Source organism: Pogona vitticeps, chromosome 1 (genome assembly GCF_051106095.1).
Source record: "Pogona vitticeps strain Pit_001003342236 chromosome 1, PviZW2.1, whole genome shotgun sequence".
NCBI classification, from domain to species: domain Eukaryota; kingdom Metazoa; phylum Chordata; class Lepidosauria; order Squamata; family Agamidae; genus Pogona; species Pogona vitticeps.
In genome coordinates, this window is record NC_135783.1 from 249,724,539 (window position 1) to 249,746,005 (window position 21,467).

Here is a 21,467-nt window from a genome sequence, read left to right on the forward strand (position 1 = left end):
GGCAGGGGAATGAGACAAGATCTGTAACATTTGTGTGCCTAAAAGTAATTTGTAAACACATGGATAATGCAGTACTACAAGGTGAGGTATATCACCAATTGGACCCCTGAATATCCCCTGGACCCCTGAATATCTGGCTCTAGTAGAGTTTGTTATGATTATAAATAATGGTACATTTTGGAGGTGGGAACCCTCTCAAATTCTCACTATCAAATCAACTTGATATCAAATATCACTTTTCATATACAATGCATAATTTTTCAAGATGCAGAATCTTTGTATACGTGCTGATCTGTTCTAGAATGCCCTGTCCTCTGTCTGGTAGAATAACCAAGACTTAAATGGAGGAAATTGATGGCACTGCTGTGGTGCTTATAGAGCTTGAATCAAAGTGATCTGCTAAACTGCAGTTACAGGACATATAGATTCATAAAGCCAGACAACTGGAGCTACTTATGAAGAATATAATCAAATAATAATGAGCACAAATAAACAAGATTATTGAGTATCCAAAGATTTGGAAGACTGCCGCCATGACCCAGAAGAGAAATACAACAACTCACAAAATGACTGTTTAAGAAGAAATGTTGTGCTCTTCATGCCACCCTGACTCTCAAGCTCACTGAGAGCTTTTGGTTGGCCACTGGCACAATCAGAATGCTAGACTTGATCAAAACAAATTAGTTGCCCAAGAATACAAACTAGATACATGATTGTTGCATCTTGCTTCATTACACAAGACGATGCTTTGCCTACACCCATGATTGCTGTGTGCATTTCGTTTGTTTCTGGAACCAAAGCTGAAGACTGCTTTGGGGTCTGCTCTCACAGCACAAGCATTCTGAAATTAACTGTTATCAAGATTTCCTTGTTAATATGTTATAATTGTGGCTCCTGCAATATTTTTTATGAGCCACTCTAAAATCGTAGGAAATGTAGTACAGTATATAAATAAACTACCCTAAATCTAGTTGTTCACCCTAACTACGGTAAACCCAATTAAATCAACAGGAACTTGGCATACAATACTTACGCACATTCAGTTCTCTAGGTCTGCTGTGTTGGGCCAAAGACTGTATGGGTACAGACTGAGAGAAAAGGAAACAAGCTTTTTGGATATAGGTCAGTGAGTCCACCTTTCTCCTCTTCATCATTGGGCTCCATCCTGACATAAACCACTTCTGAGGAGGGCTGCATGGTGGGCTGTGATAGACCCTGGGCGCCCTCAAGGGAAACTGCTGGCTTTAGGTGAGATGAGCACCAACAGCTCAGTATCAGGAGTCGAAGAGTAAGTGGCAAGGGAAGGAGATAAGTTGGCACAAAACATCCCCAGAAACCACATTCCTTCTATAAATATTGTACTCTGGAAAAGCGCCCTGACTGGTGTGAAGGAAACAGTTTTAAAACAATTTCAACAGAACATAAGTTACAAAAACAGGGAAAACACTTTTTACATGAGTGGCCATTACAGTACATGTGTATTTCCAATTACATAGAAAACGAAAGGCTTCTCACAAGATCTTCTTCATAAACACATTTGCCAAGTATCAACAATACAGGCTTGTAATTATTGCTCAGTTTGCACAGTCTTGATTGGTCTAGTCACACATTGTCTTTCCTGTCTAGACTCCCATATACATGTTAACTACTTGCTAACTACTCTCAGTACCTCAGATCAGAACTGCATGTCCCTACATTACCATATGAGATGGTTGGACAGGGTCACGGAAGCGACCAACATGAATTTGATCAAACTCCGGGAGGCAGTGGAAGACAGGAGGGCCTGGCGCACTCTGGTCCATGGGGTCACGAACAGTCGGACATGATTAAACGACTGAACAACAAACAACATTGCCATATGAGCTCAGCCAGTAATGGTGGAGTCCCTGTATGTATTCCTGCATACATTTACTTTCTATACAGTTCCTCAGATCAGTTCTGCTACATTCATTTTTCAATATCTCTTGGGAACTACCAGATTAACAATTCACCTGTGAGCAGCTTGGAGTAATGCAACTAGCACAGGAAAAAAACTCTCAGAAGCTTCTAATTCCAATGAGCAGATACTTGCAGTCAACTTCTGTAGCCTTCCATTCTATAACAAATTGTTCTGTGGTAAATTCCCACAGCCTGGTCTCCTGCACCCACACTGACAGCCAACCTGTCCCCAAATCAGTCTCCTCCCAACGCTGGCTGCAATTTGTGCTTATATGCAAATGTCCTTGTTCTATGGGCAATCAGGACTTGGGGGGCTACATGGTGGCAGCAGCACACAATTGCTGGTGGTCTTTCTCCAGTAACATGTTGGAGGAGACATTGATGAACGATAACATCTGGACCTTGTGTCCCCTTTTTAATGTTGGTGGTTAGGTAGATATCCTTCAGTCTCAAGACTATGGTAACGTGCTCTGAATAGAGGTCTTGGAACAGCATCTAGTGTGGCTGAGAAGGCCAATTTGAGAGTGACAATCCCTTCCACACCAAAGACAAATACAATCTGTCTCCTGTCCAGCTTCCTGGTTTTGCTGGTTTTGGGACTGCCTCTTTGCCTCGGCCTGCTGAACAAGTGCCTCTTCAAATTGGGAGAGGCCATGATGCACCGCCTGCCTCCAGGCTGAATGCTCAGATGTCAAGGTTTCCCATCTGTTGAGGTCCATTCCTAAGGCCTCAAGATCACGCTTGCAGATATCCTTGTATCGCAGCTGTGGTCTCCCTCTGGGGCGCTTTCCTTGCATTAATTCTCCATAGAGGAGATCTTTCAGAATCTGACCATCAGCCATTCTCACAATATGCCCAAGCCAACATATAGACAGGTTCTAGAAGGTGAAGTGAAAGCTACTCAGAAAGGACTGGGAACTATTTCAAGCCACAGAGACTGAATCTGTCAAGATTCTGAAAAGAATATGCCAACAAATATGAGGGAAATGGTCCACAGACAGGAAAGCGAGGAGATGTCGAAGAGTGCAGTAACTGTAGGACCATTGCTTTAATTTCCCATGCAAGGAAAGAGATGCTCAAGGTGTAGCAAGAGAGCCATTTACCTTTTAAGGAGTAAGAAATGACTGGTGTTCAAGCTGGATTCCAAAAAGGAAGAGGCACTGGCTACTGAAGCACATCTAAGAATTTCAGAACATCAGTCTATGTTTTATAGACTACAGCAAAGCCTTTGACTGTGTGGATTATAAAAAAAACTATTAATTTTTCTGTAAAAAAAGTATGTGCCTCAGCACTTCATTGTTCTGATGCATAGCTTGTGTTGTCAAAGAGAAGCTACTGTTAGGAAAGATAGAATATTTTCCTATAGGTAAAGGTGTCAGACAAGGGTGCAAGACAAAAAGAAGATATCTGGAAAAAATAATAATGATAGGAAAATTTGAAGGCAGCAAGAAAAGCAGAAGACCAGATATGAGATGGATTGTTTCCATAAAGGAAGTCATAGGCTGGAGTTTACCAGAGCTGAGCAGGACTTTTGAGGACAGGACATTTGGAAGACCTTTCATTAATTGGGTTGCCATAAGTAGGAGGCACTTTAATGCCCCCCCTTTTTTATGAACCAAAAGGGGGGGGGCTTTACTCGAAAAAACGCAGCACTTTGGCAATGGGAATACTGAGGCAGAGGACGAATCCAGCACTTGCGGGTTGTTTCTCTGGAAATCCTGAAGGAGCATCTGCTTGGCAGTTAAGAGGCGCTTCAGGAGATCCAGGGGTCCGAGACTGAACCGAACCCTGCTGGGTTTGTTGCTTTTGGAGAAGCCGGAGTTAAAAAGAGCGAAGGGCAGGCAAGGAAAGCCCAGCGCGCAGCCACCGAAACGCCCACAGGAAGCTCAGTCCTGGGACCCGAGCAATTAATTGCCTCCTGAGTTTTAGGTTGTTTTAACGAAAAGTTTCTTTTCCGGCCGTCCTTCGCCTCAGGAAACGTCTGGGATCGCACCCCGGCCGGCGATTCCACCCCCCGGCAACTGGAGTAACAGGCAAGGCAGGAGTCGCAGCTCCAGACCTGGTGGGGGGCGCGCCCCTTTCTTCCCTTCGCGCCCGGCGCAGGTATTAATGTGGACGGGCCCCGCTGGGGCCGGTTGTCTGCGCCCGATTCCCCGGGGCGGAGACGAGCCCGCGAAAACCGCCCCGGGACGGCGCGAGAGTGTGGAAGAGGCGGGAGGAGTTTCCGAAATTGGTAGCGTGGCAGGACTGGGGGTGGGGGAGGGAAGGGGGGAGGGAGAGCAGTAGCTCGGCGGGGTGGCCGCCCCCCTGCAGGCTCCTTCCTCCTGGGGATCTGATAGCCACAGCAGGGGGGGGGCAAGTTCTCATCGCGCCACTCTTCCGAGGCGCCCCTGGAGGCCCCCCAAAACGTCCAGGCAGCGGCGCGGACTCGCATCAAGAAAGCGGCGCTGGCCTTTTCCCTCTCGGTCAGGGGCAGGACTTTTGGAAATCCCAGCGCTCGCTCGGCGGTGTGAAGTCACTCCGAAATTCCTTGCGTAGTAACAGGGATTGCTCACAACAACAGAACAGGCTTCTTGGCTGTAATAATTCACGGCCTGTGAAAGAGGCCGCTCGGGTCCCGAGGATCAGGGAAGACCCGTGGGAGGCGGAGACGATGTCAGGAAGTCCCGGTGGCCGGAGGCGAGGAATCCTGGCTCCCCTCTGCCCTTGCCTAGGAAGCAGCCTCATCCCAACTCAGATTAGGATGGCCCATTCATTCACCTTACCGACAGTTAGCCATAGGCTGTGCAACGTCAAAGTTTAAGACCTGCAACACTTCATTCCTGTTCCCATTTGGTCTTGTTCATAGAATCATGAAGCTGGAAGGGGCCCTCTATCCAAGGCCATCGAGTCCAACCTCCTGCTCGGTGCAGGAATTCATATCAAAGGATATCTGCCGGGTGGTTGTCTAAGTTTCTCTGGAACGCCTCCCCGTGTTGGAGTGCAAGGCAATTGGTTCCATTGCTGTACTGCTCTAACTGTTAGGAAGTTTTTCCTGATATTCAACCAAAATCTGGCTTCCTTTAACTTGAGCCCATGGTTGCTTGTCCTGCCCTCTGGGATGATCGAGAACAGATCTTGTCCATCCTCTGTATGACAGGCTTTCAAATATTTGAAAAGTGCTATCATATCTCCCCTCAGTCTTTTTTTTTTTCTCAAGGCTAAACATGCCCAATTCTTTCGGTCTTTGTTAAAGCCATGGAAATACGCATCATCAGGGGTCCCACACCCAGAGGTTGGAAAACTACAAACTGATCTACAAACACCACGTTCCCCAACAGTGATCCTGTTGATTTGGGATTTTCAGAGCTGTGATCCAAAAGTTAACTCTTCCACACACTCTTCATTAGTTACCAGCACCTGCCGTTTCTATTCTGCATAGCTAATGCTAGACATTTTGCTGCCTGAGGTGGAGCAGTATCCAAGTTAACAGTATTCAATGCATCATACTCAAGGTCATGCTGCTGGGGGATTCTAGGTGTTGTAGTATCATGTTAACAGGGGATTCTGGGAATGGTTATATCAGCATTCAACAATGTTTGTTTGGCACACGAGGCACAAAATCCCACAAGTGCCTCTCCACATCCCTGTCATTAAAAATACAAAATCTACAAGTAATTTGCTGGTTTCCCATTGCAATCCTGCTACACAAGGCATCCACTTCACTCTACCCATTGGCAGGGCTGTGGTGCTGTGTTGTCTTCATTCTTCCTAATCAGTAAGCAAGACCAGCAGAAGTACTACTGTAATACTGTATGTTATGGATTGCATATAACTTGAGATTCGAGGCGCTTCCTGCCAAAGCTTTCACTGTGCAGTTGCCCTGCCTGAAGCAAAGAGATTTACAAGAGATCCAGACAACATCTTCTGTGAATGACCCTTATCAATATTTTTACCCCTTCTTCTCTTTCTGTTTCTTCTTTCTAAAACCTGCTAAGGAAGAAAAGCCAGCGTAGTGGCACAGTGCCTTTTAATTGGTGGTGTTAAGACCCATCCTTCTAGAAATCTCTGCTCAGAGTAGCAACATTTTTCTCCAAACACATGCCCACCTTTGGCAAGGGAACAGATATTAAAGAGGGCAGGGTCTCTGGTTTCTCAAAAAGTTGCACAGAAGACAGAATTTGCATTGGTACAACCAAAGGATGCAAAAAGTCGTAGTTCTTCAAGCTGTTATCCCAGAGATGACTGGAGAAGTCCTGCCTCTTTTGTCTGGCCACCCTAAGGCACCGTTTCTTTTTCACATGCAGTAATAATGCAAAATGTGCTGCTTATATACTGCTCTATAGTGCTTAAAGCACTCTCTGGGTGGTTTACAATGTAATTATGCAGGCTAGACATTGTTCCCACCCCCCGGGGACTTCAGTATTCACCTTACGGACCTCAGAAGGATGGAAGGCTGAGTCAACCTTGAGCTGGATACCTGAGCCCGTCAGGACTGTACCCGGGTCATGAGCAGAGTTTTTACTGCAGTACTGTCGTTTAACCGCTGTGCCAGGAGGCTCCATAATAAGGAGAATACTTTACGATTTTCACTTATCACAGATAAAGTTTGCTTATCATACCTTCTGAAAGCAGCACTCTAGCTTGTCCTTTAACAAGATGGAAGAATAAACCAGGAACAAACATTCCCCCCTTGTTGGGGGAGAAACAAGCCAGACTATAGAAATTCGGTGTCACAGTAAACAGACTATGGACACAATTCCTGATTTGTTTAGTCATTCCTGTTTACAACAGGAATAATTGGGCAACATTCTCCGATGGATTAATGATATGAATTCCAGATCATCTATAGCTTATTTTCAGCTTTTTTTATACTCATGTATTTTGCTTCCAGCTGTGTGTGTGCACACGGGCAGTTAAGTCGATTCTGACTTTTGGTGGCCCTTTCCAGTGTTCTCTAGATAGAAAATATAGAGAAGTAGTTTACCATCCCCTTCTTCCAGGGGCAATATCTGGCTGCAGTGTGTGAATTAGGCAGCACGTATGGAACATCCAGCTCCCTATCTGTTGTCTAATTTGCACAGGGCAGCCAGATATTGTGACCTCACAAATAACCGTACTTTTCTTGCAACAGAGTATTCATTGTGTATGCTATTTTGCTTTCAGCAAAACCTCAACCATTCCCCTCTTCTTGATCATGGAAGATCCTATGGTGTTCACCTCTGCCACATTGCCCTCTGATCCCCGACTCCTTGCAACTGTGACCAATGCCTATCTGGGCACCCGGATCTACAGGAACATCCTCCATGTAAATGGGATCTATAATGGAACAGTTGGGGACACTCATCGAGCTGATATCCCCAGTCCTGTTAATGTCAGAATGAATATGGTGACCGAGGACAACCTGAGTGAGACTTTTTCTTTGGATACCAGGACAGGTATGAGGCAGCCGCATCATCGTGTTCTTGTGCTATTTGTGGCCAACGCAGCAGTGCCACAATGACAGGGCTGCTTTACTGATTTCTTGGTCAGTATCGTATTTGTCTGCTCTGCACACATACAGTATATCACAGAAGTGAGTACACCCTCTCACATGTCATGTCATAAATACTTTAGCTTTTCATGTGACAACACTGAAAAAATAGCACTTGGCTACAATGTAAAACAGTGCGTATACAGCTTGTATGACAGTGTAAATGTGCTGTCCCTTCAAAATAGCACAACACATAGCTATTAATGTCTAAACCACTGGCAACAAAAGTGAGTATACCCCTAAGTGACAATATGCAAATTGGGCCCAAGTAGCCATTTTCCCTCCCTGGTGTCATGAGACCCGTTAGTGTCAGAAGTCTCAGGTGCGAAGGGAACAAGTGTTATTGCTCTCACTCTCTCAGACTGGTCACTGGAAGTTCCACATGGCACCTCATGGTAATAAACTATCTGAGGATCCGAAAAAATGAATTGTTGCTCTACGTAAAGATGGCCTAGAGACTATAAGAAGATTGCCAAAACCCTGAAACTGAGCTGCAGCACAGTGGCCAAGACCATACAGTGGTTTAACAGGACCCTCAGAACAGGTTCCACTCAGAACAGGCCTCACCATGGTCGACCAAAGAAGCTGAGTGCCTGTGCTCAGCATCATATCCAGAGGTTGGCTTTGGGAAATAGACGTATGAGTGCTGCCAGCATTGCTGCAGAGGTTGAAGGGGGGGGTCAGCTGTCAGTGCTCAGACCATATGTTGCACATTGCATCAAATTGGCCTCCAGGGCTGTTGTCCCAGAAGGAAGCCTCTTCTAAAGATGATGCACAAGGACTGGAGGATAGCACATGTCACGCCAATCTTTAAAAAGGGAAGGAGGGGGGACCCAGGAACTACAGGCTGTTTAGCCTAACATCTCTTCCAAGGAAGATGGTGAAAAACCTCATCCAAGACCAAATCTTAAAAGACATAGAAGAAAAAACGTGGCTTCTGTAAGGGTGAGTCTTGCCTCACAAACCTTTTAGAATTATTTGAAAAGGTCAACAGGCATGTGCATGTGCATGTGGGCAAACTAGTGGATATTGTCTATCTGGATTTTCAGAAGGTGTTTGAAGGTGGTGGTAAGGCTGCACCTGGAGTATTGTGTATAGTTCTGGTCACCACACCTCAAAAAAAGACATAGTGGAACTGAAAAAGTTGCAGAAGAGAGCGACTAAAATGATGACTGGGCTGGGGCACCTCCCTGATGAGGAAAGGCTACAGCATTTGGGGCTCTTTAGTCCAGAGAAAAGGTGCCTGAGGGGGGACCTGACTGAGCCATATAAAAATATGCAGGGGATGGATAAGGTGGATAGAGGGAAACTCTTTTCCTTCTCATGCAGTACCAGAACCAGAGGACATCCACTCCAGTTGGGAGTGTTAGGAGAGTGAGAACAGACAAAAGAAAATATTTCTTTACCCAGTATGCTGTTAGTCTGTGGAACTCCTTGCCACAGGATGTGGTGATGGGATCTGGCCTAGATGCCTTGAAAAGGGGACTGGGCAGATTCCTGGAGGAAAAGTCCATTGCAAGTTACAAGCCATAATGGGGATGTATAATCTCCAGGCTTAGAAGGAAGGTACCTCCAAATGCAAGATATAGGGGAGGGTATCAGGAGACAGGTATCTATTTGTCTTGTGTGCTCCCAGAAGCATCTGGTGCGGACACTGTGAGATACAGGAAGCTGGACTAGATGGGCCCTTGGCCTGATCCAGCAGGGCTCTTCTTGTGTTTTTAAAATACTACTACTACTACTACTACTACTACCAACAACAACAACAACAACAACAATAGACATTGCAATTCCAGGGAATGCCAGAGTTGACAATAAAGAAATGGAAAAACTAATAAAATACAGAGATCTGACAATTGAAACATCTCACTTGTGGATGAAATATACTTCATTGGGTCATCGGGCTTTGGGAACAATATCAAGACATTTCAAACATTGTAAGCAGTTGCAGATCTCAGAAATAATACCATCAGAGCTATAAAAACAGCAGTATTAGGAACACCATTCATATTGTGCTGATATTTAAAAGATACTCATCATCATAGTCTTTAATTCTTGCTGGAGAAAATGAAATTACAAGCACAGAAAATCATTAACACGAAACACCTATACAAAACGTCACTTGAAAATGAGAGCTAGAAAATGACATGAATATAATTTGTACAAAATTGTACCTCATTCAACAGAAGTTTGGGGGGGGGAGGAACATATTATATTCATATTATATTATATGCACCAGGATTTGAGCCAACCTGGGAAGATGATGCAGAGTACAATCAGATGAAGAAGAAGAAGAAGAAAAAATCTGTATTTGAATCAGGTTAGGTATATTTGAATCAGTTTTTTAAAAGGTGACTACACATCGTTTTGGAATATGGGAATGCTTCTGTCAGTATAAATTGTAACGATAGGATTTGCCATTCCCACCGCTCACGGGTGTGCCTTCCCTCTCCCCAGCCCCTGCTGCCAGTTCTCTGTGTGTTTCTGCCTGTGCACTTGTGTTGGGCTGCAGTCCAATCTGTTTTATTTTTTAAATCTGTTATACTGAAATAGTGATATGTCAGTTTAAAAGACATTTTAAAAATAGCAGCCAGCACAAGAGGGAAAGTGCTCCCTCCTTTACAAACCTAGAAGCTGTGGGATTTTGTAAAATGTCTCATCAGTTTCTCTTGCCTTCCCTCTTGCCAGTGCTGGCTGCCTCACTCCTGCATGCGTGAGTACGTGTGTGTGTGTGTGTGTGTGTGTGTGTGTGTGTGTGTGTGTGTGTGTGTGTGTGTGTGTGTGTGTGTGTGTGTGTGTCCCCTGGGCATCCTTGCTCAGTTTTCAGAGGAGACATGGCAGCTGTCACTTTAAAAATTTACTTGGAGAGGAACCTCTGCCTGGCTTCCAAAGACTGCAGGAAACCTCTGTTTAATTTTTTTCTCCAGTCCAACCTCCACCCCAATTAATTTTTTTAATGTAACTGAAAAAAATAAAAGTGCTTTAAAAAAATGGAAGGAATAGGAAAAGAGGAAGAACTAACATGGTGTAAAGAAAGTCACAACTTTGAGTTTGCAATTCATAGGGTCAGTGTAAGTCAGAAGCAATTTGGCAGTACATATAGACAATAATTTTTATGTGTTGTTGACTGATCTGCTAGAGAAAGAGATCCAAAAACATGAATTAAAAACAATCCCTTCCTCTTCTCTGCAGGGACTTATATTCACACAATCCAGTCCTCGGGTTCTACAGCCACTCACAGAATCTATGCGCACCATTCCCTGGTTCACCTTCTGGCCTTCAGCATAACTATACAGAGATCAGACCTCAACGCTCAGCCCATCACAGTGAACCTCCAGAGCCCTTTCATACCAGAGAGTCCAGACCTGGACTTGTATAGAGGGCCTCATTTCCAAGGAGCTGAGTGAGTATCATCTCGGGGAGTATTGTGTTCAAAGGGTCTTTCCTTCCAAAGCATTTTAAAAATAGTGACAGGATGGACTGGGTGTTTTTCTTGTGATTTCCAAGGTCATCTCCAGTTGAGCACACACAGAATTTGTAACCTCATCCCAGAAAGTGATGGCCCGATTGATGCCATAGATCAGGACCAGGGAGGAAGTTAGAGGAGGCTTTGGAATGGTCCATCGCTGGGCTTTATGTACAAATAGCTTTTAGCTTAGTGCTTGCATTGATCATCTTGCATCAGAGAGAAACATTTCCATGAACCTCTACGGTAAAGAAATGATCACCATTTTCTCAGTTCTTATTTCAGGTACAATCAATTATTTGCCATTTTATGTTGCCATAAAGATTCGTAGTGCTTTACAGAACAGTTTAAGTCAAAAAGGCTACCCCTACCCCAAGGGGTTATGGCCTCCATTTTCTAGTTCAGAAGGCAGCACAGGAGGAACGTAAGAGCTGTAAAGAATGACTGTCCAAAATTCCAATTAAACTCACCCGGGATTAGTTTTAGACCAGGAGCAGATCTTAGGGGTTATGTTAAAACAGGGTGGGAAACTACTGGCAGAAGTGGCCCACCTTTGGCCCACCAGAGGATTTGGATTACAACTCCTACATTCCTCAGCTATAGACCATACTGGATGGGGCTGATGGGAATTGTAGTCTAAAGCACCTGAAAGGCCAACGTTTCTACATGCTTTGAGCTGTGGCCTTTGGTTGGACTGCAGTTCCCACATTCTCTGTTGAGACCCCTGGCAATTTGAATGCATCATGGAAAACTTGAGAACTGGGGTGGGGAAGGGAAGGGAAGGTAGATAACGTGAGTGGTTAATCATATCTGTGAAGTCACCATCAGCAGATGAGTCCAGAGGAAAGGTAAATGGCTCAGAAGGAGAGAGAGGAAGCACTGGAAGGAAAGAGGAAACTAGCTGAAGGCTTCCCCAAAGCTGGAAAAGATCTCAGGATTTCAAATTATTTATTTATTATTTATTTGATTTATACCCTGCCTATCTGGACTACTCGTCCACTCTATTTACAGGGAGGTGGCTGGGGATGTAGGAGTTATGCACCTCCTTGTAATGATGATATTATTCAAGTTACCCCTTAAGGTGATTTAAACTTTCTGTTTGCATTTCTTTGATTAGATTATAAGTCTAGGGTTTGATACCTTTATGGCATGTAATTGTATGCCGAGAGCAATAGCGTTATTTGTTAACTGATGCTTCTAAATCCAGTTTCTTTTTTTAATTTCCCAAACAAAACCCAAATTTTGCTCTGAAAAAGGATGGGAATGCATTGCTTACTGCTGTAATCCACACAGTTGAGCATTATTGGATGGAAATGGAAACTACAATAATTGTACAAAATATGAATTTTGGGCATAATTAGGATTCTGAGCATAATTAACAATAAAGGAAGGAAACTTTTGGCAGCAGGGTATGGGCAGAGATATGAAGGAGAATAAGAGCAGGAAGGTAGTGAAGAGTCACAGAGAGCATCAGAGGGTGGGGTAGATAAGGCACAAACAAGACCTGTGATTCAGAAACCTAAGTCTCTAAACATTGTTGGCGCCAATATTTTCTCTGCTGGACTGGCCAAAGATCAGGGGATATGGGAAGTGAAGTCCAGTGCCATCTGGGGGGCCATTTTGAAACCTTCGAACTAGATGTCAAGAGGAACATATATTCCTTGCAGCTAACACATTTTCCTTCTCACAAAGAGATTTCCTTAGATATATCTCTCTCAAGAATAAGAATTGCAAATTGAGTCCACATTTACGTTCCAATGAACGATCACAAAGCAAGGTATGCTAAATGCGATATACACAGCTGGGGATAATCACATGTTACAATCACAAGGTAATTGTGTCTTTCGTTACTTGGGGCAGTGGCCCCAAGTAATGAAATACATATATATATATATGAAAGACACAATTGTGTGTTTATATGTCAAGGATACCATCTGGTCTGAACCCCCAATGTTTTTGTGGATGATTGCAGGAAACCCATGGCAAGGAGGAGAATATATTCAAAGCAACATTTCAGTTTCTTCTGCTGTTGATTGCTTTGCTGACAAAAATGTGAAGGCTTTTCCAATTCTCTCTCACCCACCCACCCCCATTTAGCTACCTCTATGGGAAGACGCTGGTGCCTGAAGTGGAAGGTGGCCCTCAGCCTAGCATACATATGATCTGGACCCCGGGGCCAGAGTCACTGACCCTCCCAGGGGAAGAGAAGGAGAAATGCTGGGAGTTCCTCACGGCCATCGCAGAGACTGAAGAAGATGCGAAAAGGTGTTTTAGTGAAGGGATGTCGCTGATTGGTTCTGGCTCCTTGTATTTGTCTCACACCCAGTCATGGGCAGCCCTTTGGGAAGGATGCTGCGTAGCAGTTGAGGGTCCTCTTTCCTTCAGCCAGGCCATCTATGGATGCCTCTATTACCTGCTAAGTGCCATTCCTCCCGTGGGCGCTTCTGAATTCCCATTCTCTGGAATGAGCCCTGGGGGTCTTTCTAATGGCACATGTGGAGAAGATTACTGGGGCCATGTCTTCTGGGATCAGGTGAGCCGAAAAGCACTGCTGCCACTTCAGTTCCCCACCGCTGTGCAGAGCAGTGATGGATTTTCTTTGCTAGCATATCACATTGTGATATGCTAGCAAAGAAATCCTCTTTGGTCACTAGGGCAGGTTTTTCCTTCCTGGGCTGTATATTTAGGACCAGGGATGTGCACCATGTTTCCAACCAAGGGACATTAGCATGTTTTTGGATCAGCTAGAGCACTGGTCCCCAAACTTTTTGGCATCACGGACTGGTTGGGGTCCATGTGCAGGGAAGGCGGGGCACCCCTTGTGCTCGCGCACAGGTGCGAAGGGGCGGGGCACGCATGTACATGCCTGTTGCTGGGTGACACCCAGTAGATTCATGGAAAGATGGAAGCTGAGCTTTTAACCACACAGTGAAGGTCCAAAAGATTCCCAAAATTAATGATGCTGCATACCACCTTGTCCAATCCTAGATCACAGCCCTTTTGTTTTTCCTTTCATCGTTTACCTCCTTGAGTGAGGAGCATACAAATACCTGTGTGAACCTCAGAATAAACTGGTTCAGGCCTCCTCCAAACCAGGCCAGGAAGGGTTGGTCTCAATTCACACCATGAGTATTCAGATTCAAATCAAATCAGATGATATTTGCATATCCCCACTGACGACAAACAAAGAATAGACGGTAGTGAGAATTCTGCAGAATTGTCCATTCCTGTGCTTCATTGTTTAAACGCTGTACAATCAGCTTCTGGCTCTGATTTGTGATGTTGCACACAACCTGTGTCACACTTTGAATAGAGTCAATGATGGTGATGGATTTGTTTGGCCTTTGAATTATCAAAGAAAATAAAATGCTACATCCATGATCCATTTAACCTAGATGATGTTCCAAGACCTCTATTCAGAGCATGTTACCATAGTCTCTTGAGACTGAAGGATGCCTACTACATCCTTAGATCTTTTCAACAACAGGTTCCATGGGCTGAACATGGTACCCCTGCCCTATACAAAATCCTGATCCTTCCCAGTGTGCCATGGCTCTGGTCCTGGCTGGTGCATTTTCTTTGTAAAGAGCGCTTTATATTGTGATTTGTTAACTGTGTAGCTGACTCCTCTTCTTGAGTAAGCCTTCCTCTCTCTGTATGAATTTTCCACCCAATGAAATTTAACCTCACCTTTGATCGACTGCTGTTGCTTCATCAGATGCCTCAAAGGGTATTCAGGGATTTGATGATATGATATATAACATGATCTTCCCCAACAGGCAACCTCATCTTCAAGAGAGCATTGTTGCAAAAATGCTCTGGTGTTCATTTTCCTCTGTCAGGTTCAGTATGATTATTACTTGAGAGAGAGAGAGAGAGAGGCACATCCACCCTACAAAGCAGTAAAACTAAGTGTCTAGTTTATTAGTATGGTTCTGCACAGAGCAGGAGGACGTAAGGAATGACTTCCAAATCGTATGCCTACCCAATTGTCATTTTTCAGGGTTTTTTTAATAGTAACTTAGTCACATAGATTTACTTAATCATTGTCGTCCATGTGAATACAGACTATTTGCTCATCAGTATTCATGTATCTGTAACAATAAGATCATTCACTGTAGCTGTCATAAACCATGTGCTGATCAAAGCAAAGTACAACTACGCAACAGTGAAAAGCCTGAGTAAATACAGAATGTCATCCATCGTCTGGTGCCCCGTGTACCCAAATATAATTACTCCCTTCCTTGTAGGTGTTTGTTTCATCCATCGTTATCCTTGTCTGCTCCTTGATCTTTGATCTTAGTTCAGGAATGCCTAGTCATCTATTCCGTGAGGCCCAGAAGCACACTCCCTCTTGCAGGCACTAGTTCAATACTATATATACTATATATGTATGTGTTGGCGTGCTGGGTAAGGGTACGGTATACTGACTTTTTCCACAGCCTGGGGAGGAGGGGGTGACATTCTGGTTTAGATGGCTAGGCATTATAGGATCTGTAGCTGAACATGTCTGAAGGGCATGAGGCTGGGAAAGGCTGGAGTGGGTCTCGTCCAATGAAGAGCTGGAAGCCAGTGGTCAGAGCAGATATCCGTAGTTGTTGCACAGCTCATGAAACACCGCCGTTTTCGTCCAATATAGTTCATTTGCAGGGTTATCATTTGTTTTTGTCACTGCACTCAGGATACCTGGATGTACCCAAACATCTTGCTTTTCTACCCGGAAGCAGCACGTGCTATCCTGAAATATCGGATACAGACGCTAGAGGGAGCCTTGTACAATGCACGGGAACAGGGATACAAGGTAGGAGCCTCACGTGCAGGACGGAAGACCCATCCAGGTTCCCACCTTCAGCCTGCAGAAGGACGCCTCTGTATTACATTTGCTTATGTCTGTGAAGGATGTCCAGGCAGAGTTGGCACCAGGATACAAACTGGTCGGGTGATTTTTAAAAAAGAGATCTTGCAGATAAGCAAACAAGCCACTCCCCAACAAAGAAATGTTGAACTGGGCATTTAAATGTGTTGACATTAAATTAGCAGCAGCTGATTAAAATCACACTGCTTTTGTACATTGAAGTTGTAGTATTCAAATGGAAACAAAGGAACTATCTTGGTTAGGCTGGGCTAGAACTTGTAAATAGTGCATTTAAAAATGTCTTGTCATTGTTACTTGCTATGGGTGTAAATGACAAAGGACAAAATGGCAACTTTTCAAAATGGAATGACCTTATGGAAGTGTTACAAATTAAAGTGCAGTGGTATTGTTGTCTTATTAATGTTGCCATCTTTTAATCATGTAAGGTGATGATATGTATGTTCCTTTTTTTATCATCAACTTGCTCTTTAAAGGTCAATAAAGTAGTGGCTACATGCTGTCAAGTCAATTCTGACCTACCGTGATCCTTCTCAGAGTTTTCTAGGTATAAGATGCTCAGTAACTCTTTACCGTTCCCTCTTCCATGGAGCATCTTGTGACTATGCAGCCTACTGAAAGCCACACAGATTGGCTCTTCTCCTATAAAGCCCAAGGGTGAGGGGGAATTGAATCCCTGGCCTCCACAGACAGGTCCTCGCCTAACTGAGCTATCCAGCCCGCGACCTTAAAGTTTAGTTTGCCCTTAATTATTTAATGTAGGTACGTAGGTTCTGTTCTACTTCCAACTCCTCTACTACTCAGAGTCCGATGAGACCTTGATTTGTCCTTCTTAGCAACTGCAGAATCAAGGAAATGTGGAGGCAGCCATCTGCAAATTCCAGGAGTTGTTGTGAGCCACTTTAGGTCTCCTATGGGGAGGAAGGTGGCATATACAGTAAGTAATTTAAATAAATAAATAAATACCTGGGGAATCCCTTTGTCCTATTATTGAAGCATCTCACCCCATTTAAAGCGCTGCTTCGAGAACAGGTCGGGTGAACCATGAAATTTTGGTCTCTTTGTGATTAAGGAAGGGGCCAGAAGAAAAAAAAATGGGTTCCTTTCCCACAAAATAACATTTGAAGGAAGGACCAGGATAGAAATAGAGACGATTTTATGTATATTTCTTGCTTTGTCTGGAACTCCTTGACTACCTTTTCCTAAACCAGAAATCGGACCATTAACATGGCATGCTTGTTATATCTGGAACTCAGCTGGAGTAACTTTCTACTTCTCTATGTTATGGAGGCAAGTTTGAAAGTATTATGAATGTACCCTAAAAGCTTTTAAAAATAAAGAACTAAAATATTTCCCCTTTGTTATTTTACCAAATCCTGTGGTTTCTAGGATGATCTTATGATTCTGAAGAGTTGAGTTCCTGAAAGCCACAAACAGACATGATTTTATATTGGTACTTTGGTTGATCTGAAGGTTTCCTTCTAGAATTCTGAGGACATTTACACAAAGTGAAATAATTGAATTCAGGGCATGAGTGTTTCTGAAATTTGATGTGCATTGTTGAGCTTTTATGTAGTAATTAATTTAGAGTGAATTGTCCACTAATAATATTGATAAGGATGTCCATATTCCAAAGGGCACATGGGGCATAATAGGAGAAGAGTTATTTATTCCCTTGCTGAGTCATTGGTTCCCAACAATGGCCACAGCCAAACTAAGTAGAGACTGTTCTGGAGCAAGTCAGTATATAAAAACTTAGCCTCACTTTCTCCCCAGCCTTCTTCCATATAGAAAAATAAGATCTGGACAGCAAAAAAGGCAGTCTTGCCAAGGGCACAAAAATGTTACGTGCCTCTCTTTGGATTTCCCATGAAAGAAAATAGAATGAGAAGAGTCTATTTTATGAACTGCTCCCTACATGAACTTGGAGTATGTAAGCAGGTTCTATTTTCTTGTGGTGTTAGAGCTTAACTGTGCTTCTTATGACCTAAGAAGGATTCTGTATTGCTGGTATTGGAGTGATCTAAACCATCTAAAACACAATATGCAGATTAAGTTTGGTAAGCCAACCTTGCCTTCATTAGTGTGGGAAGGGATCCATTCCTGGATTGTCCAAGATTTGAAATGACCTGAAGAAATTGGGGGGGGGGCAGAAATACTCTTTGAATTATTTGCCCTGCTCTTGCTATTGGCTGTGTCTGGACCTTTTTAATGTGTGTGTATATGTGACTTCTTCCGATTTGGTTGTGACAGGGTGCAAAGTTCCCATGGGAGAGCGCAGCAACAGGCCGAGAGGTCTGCCCTGAGAAGATTTATGGAGAGGAGGAAATTCACATCAATGGAGATGTTATGCTGGCATTTGAGCAGTATTACCACATAACAGAGGTAACTGGGCATGTCTTCTCTAGTACGAATAGCATGAAGCTGGCATTTCTGCAGGCCAGAGGCAACTGTGTTTGGAATTTAACATAGCTGTGACATTGATTTATCTTTCTTGTGATATTGGACCCTTACAATTCCCTCTTCACGTTTCCCCTTTTTCCTCTCCCATAAGGCTGTGGAATCTGTGGCCCTCTTCATGTCAAAGAACAACCGATCCCATCCTCCCTGACCATTGCTCATGCCTGCTGGGGCTGATGAAAGTTGTCCAACAAAGCTCAGAGGGTCACGTGTTCCCCAGCCCTCCCTTGAACTGTATTTTCTAAGCCTGTTCTAAGGTGGGAAGAGCCACCTGATGGCCCACAGTGCTGTTTTCTCTCTGCCCACTTCTAGGACTTGAAGCTCTTTGAGGAGGAAGGTGGCTGGGAGGTTGCCCGTGCTGTGGCTCAGTACTGGTGCAGCCGAGCAGAATGGAGCTCAGAGGAACAGAACTACCAGCTCAACGGTAAATTTGTGAGAGCAGGCGGTTCAGTAGAGGAGGTCCACTGTCTCTCTCTATCTTCTGGGAACATTACACCTTTTTATTTACTCTGTTTCTAAATTAGATTTATTTTCTACCTTTCCTCCAATGAGTTCAAGGACAGCTCCATGGCCTCCCTCCTTACTTTATCTGCTGAGGATCTCGAACTCCAGACAGCACACAATCACCCCTTCTCTTCTTCAGAGGGCACATGATGGCTTGCCTCTTTCCTAAAGCCTCTGCAAGGGGAATGTTGTCATCGTGTTTACGGCCCAGAGAAGACTGCACCAAATTTCTCCTCAGAATTTGCAGTTTTCACGTGCAGTTCAGTAGCATGACATTGTTTGGTTCAGATTTTTGAATATTTGTTTCTGTCTGACTCATTCCTTAGGGCCCTTTTGGGTTGGTGATGTTGGAAGCACCTCTATGTTCTGACATGTACTGCCTTCTTTTAGGTGTCCTGCCTCCAGATGAGTATCATCCTGCTGTCAATAACTCTGTTTATACCAATGCTATTGCCCAGAGGAGGTAAGAAATGGTCACTAGACTCACCAGAATTTGCTCTCCAGTCTCTTCTGGCATCTACTTTCTTCCTATGTCATGCTCAGTAATAGACACAGGCAAAGGCCACATACATATTGTGATTCGTTTGTTTTTCATTTCTTTAAAAATGCATGTGCTACCTTTCTGTAATGGCAGAAAACTGGTTAATGACAAAAGTGCAGATCATGCGAGGTGCTCGTAAAAGGTGCTCTACAAAACAGTAGCAGAACAAATGAAGACACTATAATGCAAGGAGCAAGCAGTGATTGGATTATAATAATATAGTCATCAAATAAACCATTTGGTAAAAAAAGAAATGGAAGAAATAATCCCATGCAAAAACCAAACTGTGGAGGCATTGCCTCACTTTGAGCTACCCTGAGCCAGCCTCCTCCTGCCTGCCTCCTTTCCAGAGGTGGAGGGGCGGAGGCAGGGCTGGTCCTCTCCTCCAGCTCAACACCTAGTCTCACATTCTTGAGTGTGAATGTGTGAGAGTGGCAGGGAGAAAGACAGAAAATGGAATAATGCCTGTGAGCAAATAAATCAATCTCCCAGCTTTTTGACTAGACACACAGAGGGAACTGGCAGCAGGAGGGAACATTTTTAGCCACACACTTCAAATTTAGCGTTGAATTTGGAAAAAACCACACACACATTTCTAAGCACTTTAAATTACCTCTTTGGAATCTTTGCCAAGATCAGATGTGTATTATTACTGTCTAGAAGTGATATGCCTCCTGCCTTAAATAATGTCACATTCCTTCCAAGTAGTGATTTTCTGACCCAGTGTGCTGTGCTGCTAAATATAGCCCATTAATTTCTTCTATTTCTAAACTTCTTTACATCCCCTCCTGCAAATGTCTGGGTGGGCTACCAAACACAAAACACATTCCCAGTAGGATGGTGGTCTGACAAGACATGATACCTAATCCTCTTTCTGAATTGTTTGCCTTTGTTTCTGCCCACCCCCATTTCTTTCCTGGACTCCAGTGAAGCTGACAAAGAAACTGCAGAGTTATGAATTCCACATTATACGTTATGTTGTAACTTGTTAACTTACTAAGCGAAATCAGGGGCACAAGACTAAAATTGTTCCTCAGGTGGAAATCATCTGTTCAGGAGAAAGAAATACAAAATGAAAGAAGGCTAAAATGTGATGCATGGCTTTTTAAGAAAGACCCTGAAGAAAGCACATTTTACACTGGGGTCATGTAAGACACTCATGTTGATGAACCCCTCATTTAGCATATTTGAAATCCACTTATAAGAAACCCACTCATAAGAAAACAAGTGAAAAGTAGTAACGTTTGAAGAAGTACAGGCAGAACTATTATTTGAGACAAAGTTCTTTCACTGAAATTGTAACAAGTTAGCCAAGTTTTATGTTTAAAAGTTGAACTGTTTAAATGTTAAAATTAATTTACTTTACTAAGATTTCAGAGTGTGAACATATACATGGGCTTGAGCACAGCAAATAATATTGCGGCAGGAGGGGAACCCACACCATCTGTGAGAGATACTTTGATTTGAGCAAAAGAGTCAGACTTGGTGCCCTTTCAATTCCATTAGTTTATGGTTGTATTATTCTAACTTAAGTCATAGACAAAATTTAGGTCACGATAATCTATATCAGTTATATAAGCCTTTTTAGCTAGAGAAGTAATAGACAAGAACTTAAATCACATTTCCGTCCAAAAAACCAGTCGCTTGTAATCTTAAAAGACACAGTAAAAAATCTGTGTAGCAGAAATAGGTTACTTAGCCTTTTAGCATATTCAAGCATACAAGAAATTTATTTAACAGTGTTCTCACCCAGCCAAGCCAGCCATGTGCCTGTTTGCATCTAGGGAGGAAAATCCATGATTTCTTTATCTCTCTGTGTTGTGGGCTTCTGCTGGTCTCTTGGCATCTCATGCCTGGCATCTGTGTTATTGTCAACCAATGTGTGTGGCATGATCCATATATTTATATTTCTCTCCTTTGTTTACATTTCTCTTCAACTGTCAACAATTGAGGCTTTCCAGCGACACAGAATGCTACCCAATGTAATGCACCTCATATATCGTTTTTATGAGAATTTACATTGGCTTTGCCATCGCAGCAAATTATTGTGATGGCAAACCACCATGGCAGCAAGGCATTACTGATATTTTGACTTGTTCTCTTGAACGCTTACAACACCTACAAAATACCAGGAAAGCAAACCGCTGGTGATTGAATTTGGTCAGGTACCAAT

At 43.5% G+C, this 21,467-nt stretch overlaps 1 protein-coding gene across 2 annotated transcripts in view; it reads left to right on the forward strand.

The window, feature by feature from the left end:
• Positions 1 to 21,467, forward strand: part of PGGHG (protein-glucosylgalactosylhydroxylysine glucosidase) — a 36,405-nt gene that overhangs the window by 6,420 nt on the left and 8,518 nt on the right. Inside the window, exons 1-8 of one of the 2 annotated variants that reach the window (XM_072985553.2) lie at positions 3,959 to 4,041; positions 7,084 to 7,355; positions 10,643 to 10,853; positions 13,014 to 13,449; positions 15,598 to 15,717; positions 18,043 to 18,174; positions 18,562 to 18,673; positions 19,144 to 19,216. In XM_072985553.2, coding sequence (XP_072841654.2) covers positions 7,115 to 7,355; positions 10,643 to 10,853; positions 13,014 to 13,449; positions 15,598 to 15,717; positions 18,043 to 18,174; positions 18,562 to 18,673; positions 19,144 to 19,216 — 1,325 coding nt within the window. In that variant the 5' untranslated portion in view covers positions 3,959 to 4,041; positions 7,084 to 7,114. Of the gene's footprint in view, positions 1 to 3,958; positions 4,042 to 7,083; positions 7,356 to 10,642; positions 10,854 to 13,013; positions 13,450 to 15,597; positions 15,718 to 18,042; positions 18,175 to 18,561; positions 18,674 to 19,143; positions 19,217 to 21,467 lie in introns of those variants that run through there. The other variant, XM_072985555.2, reaches the window with a different exon arrangement.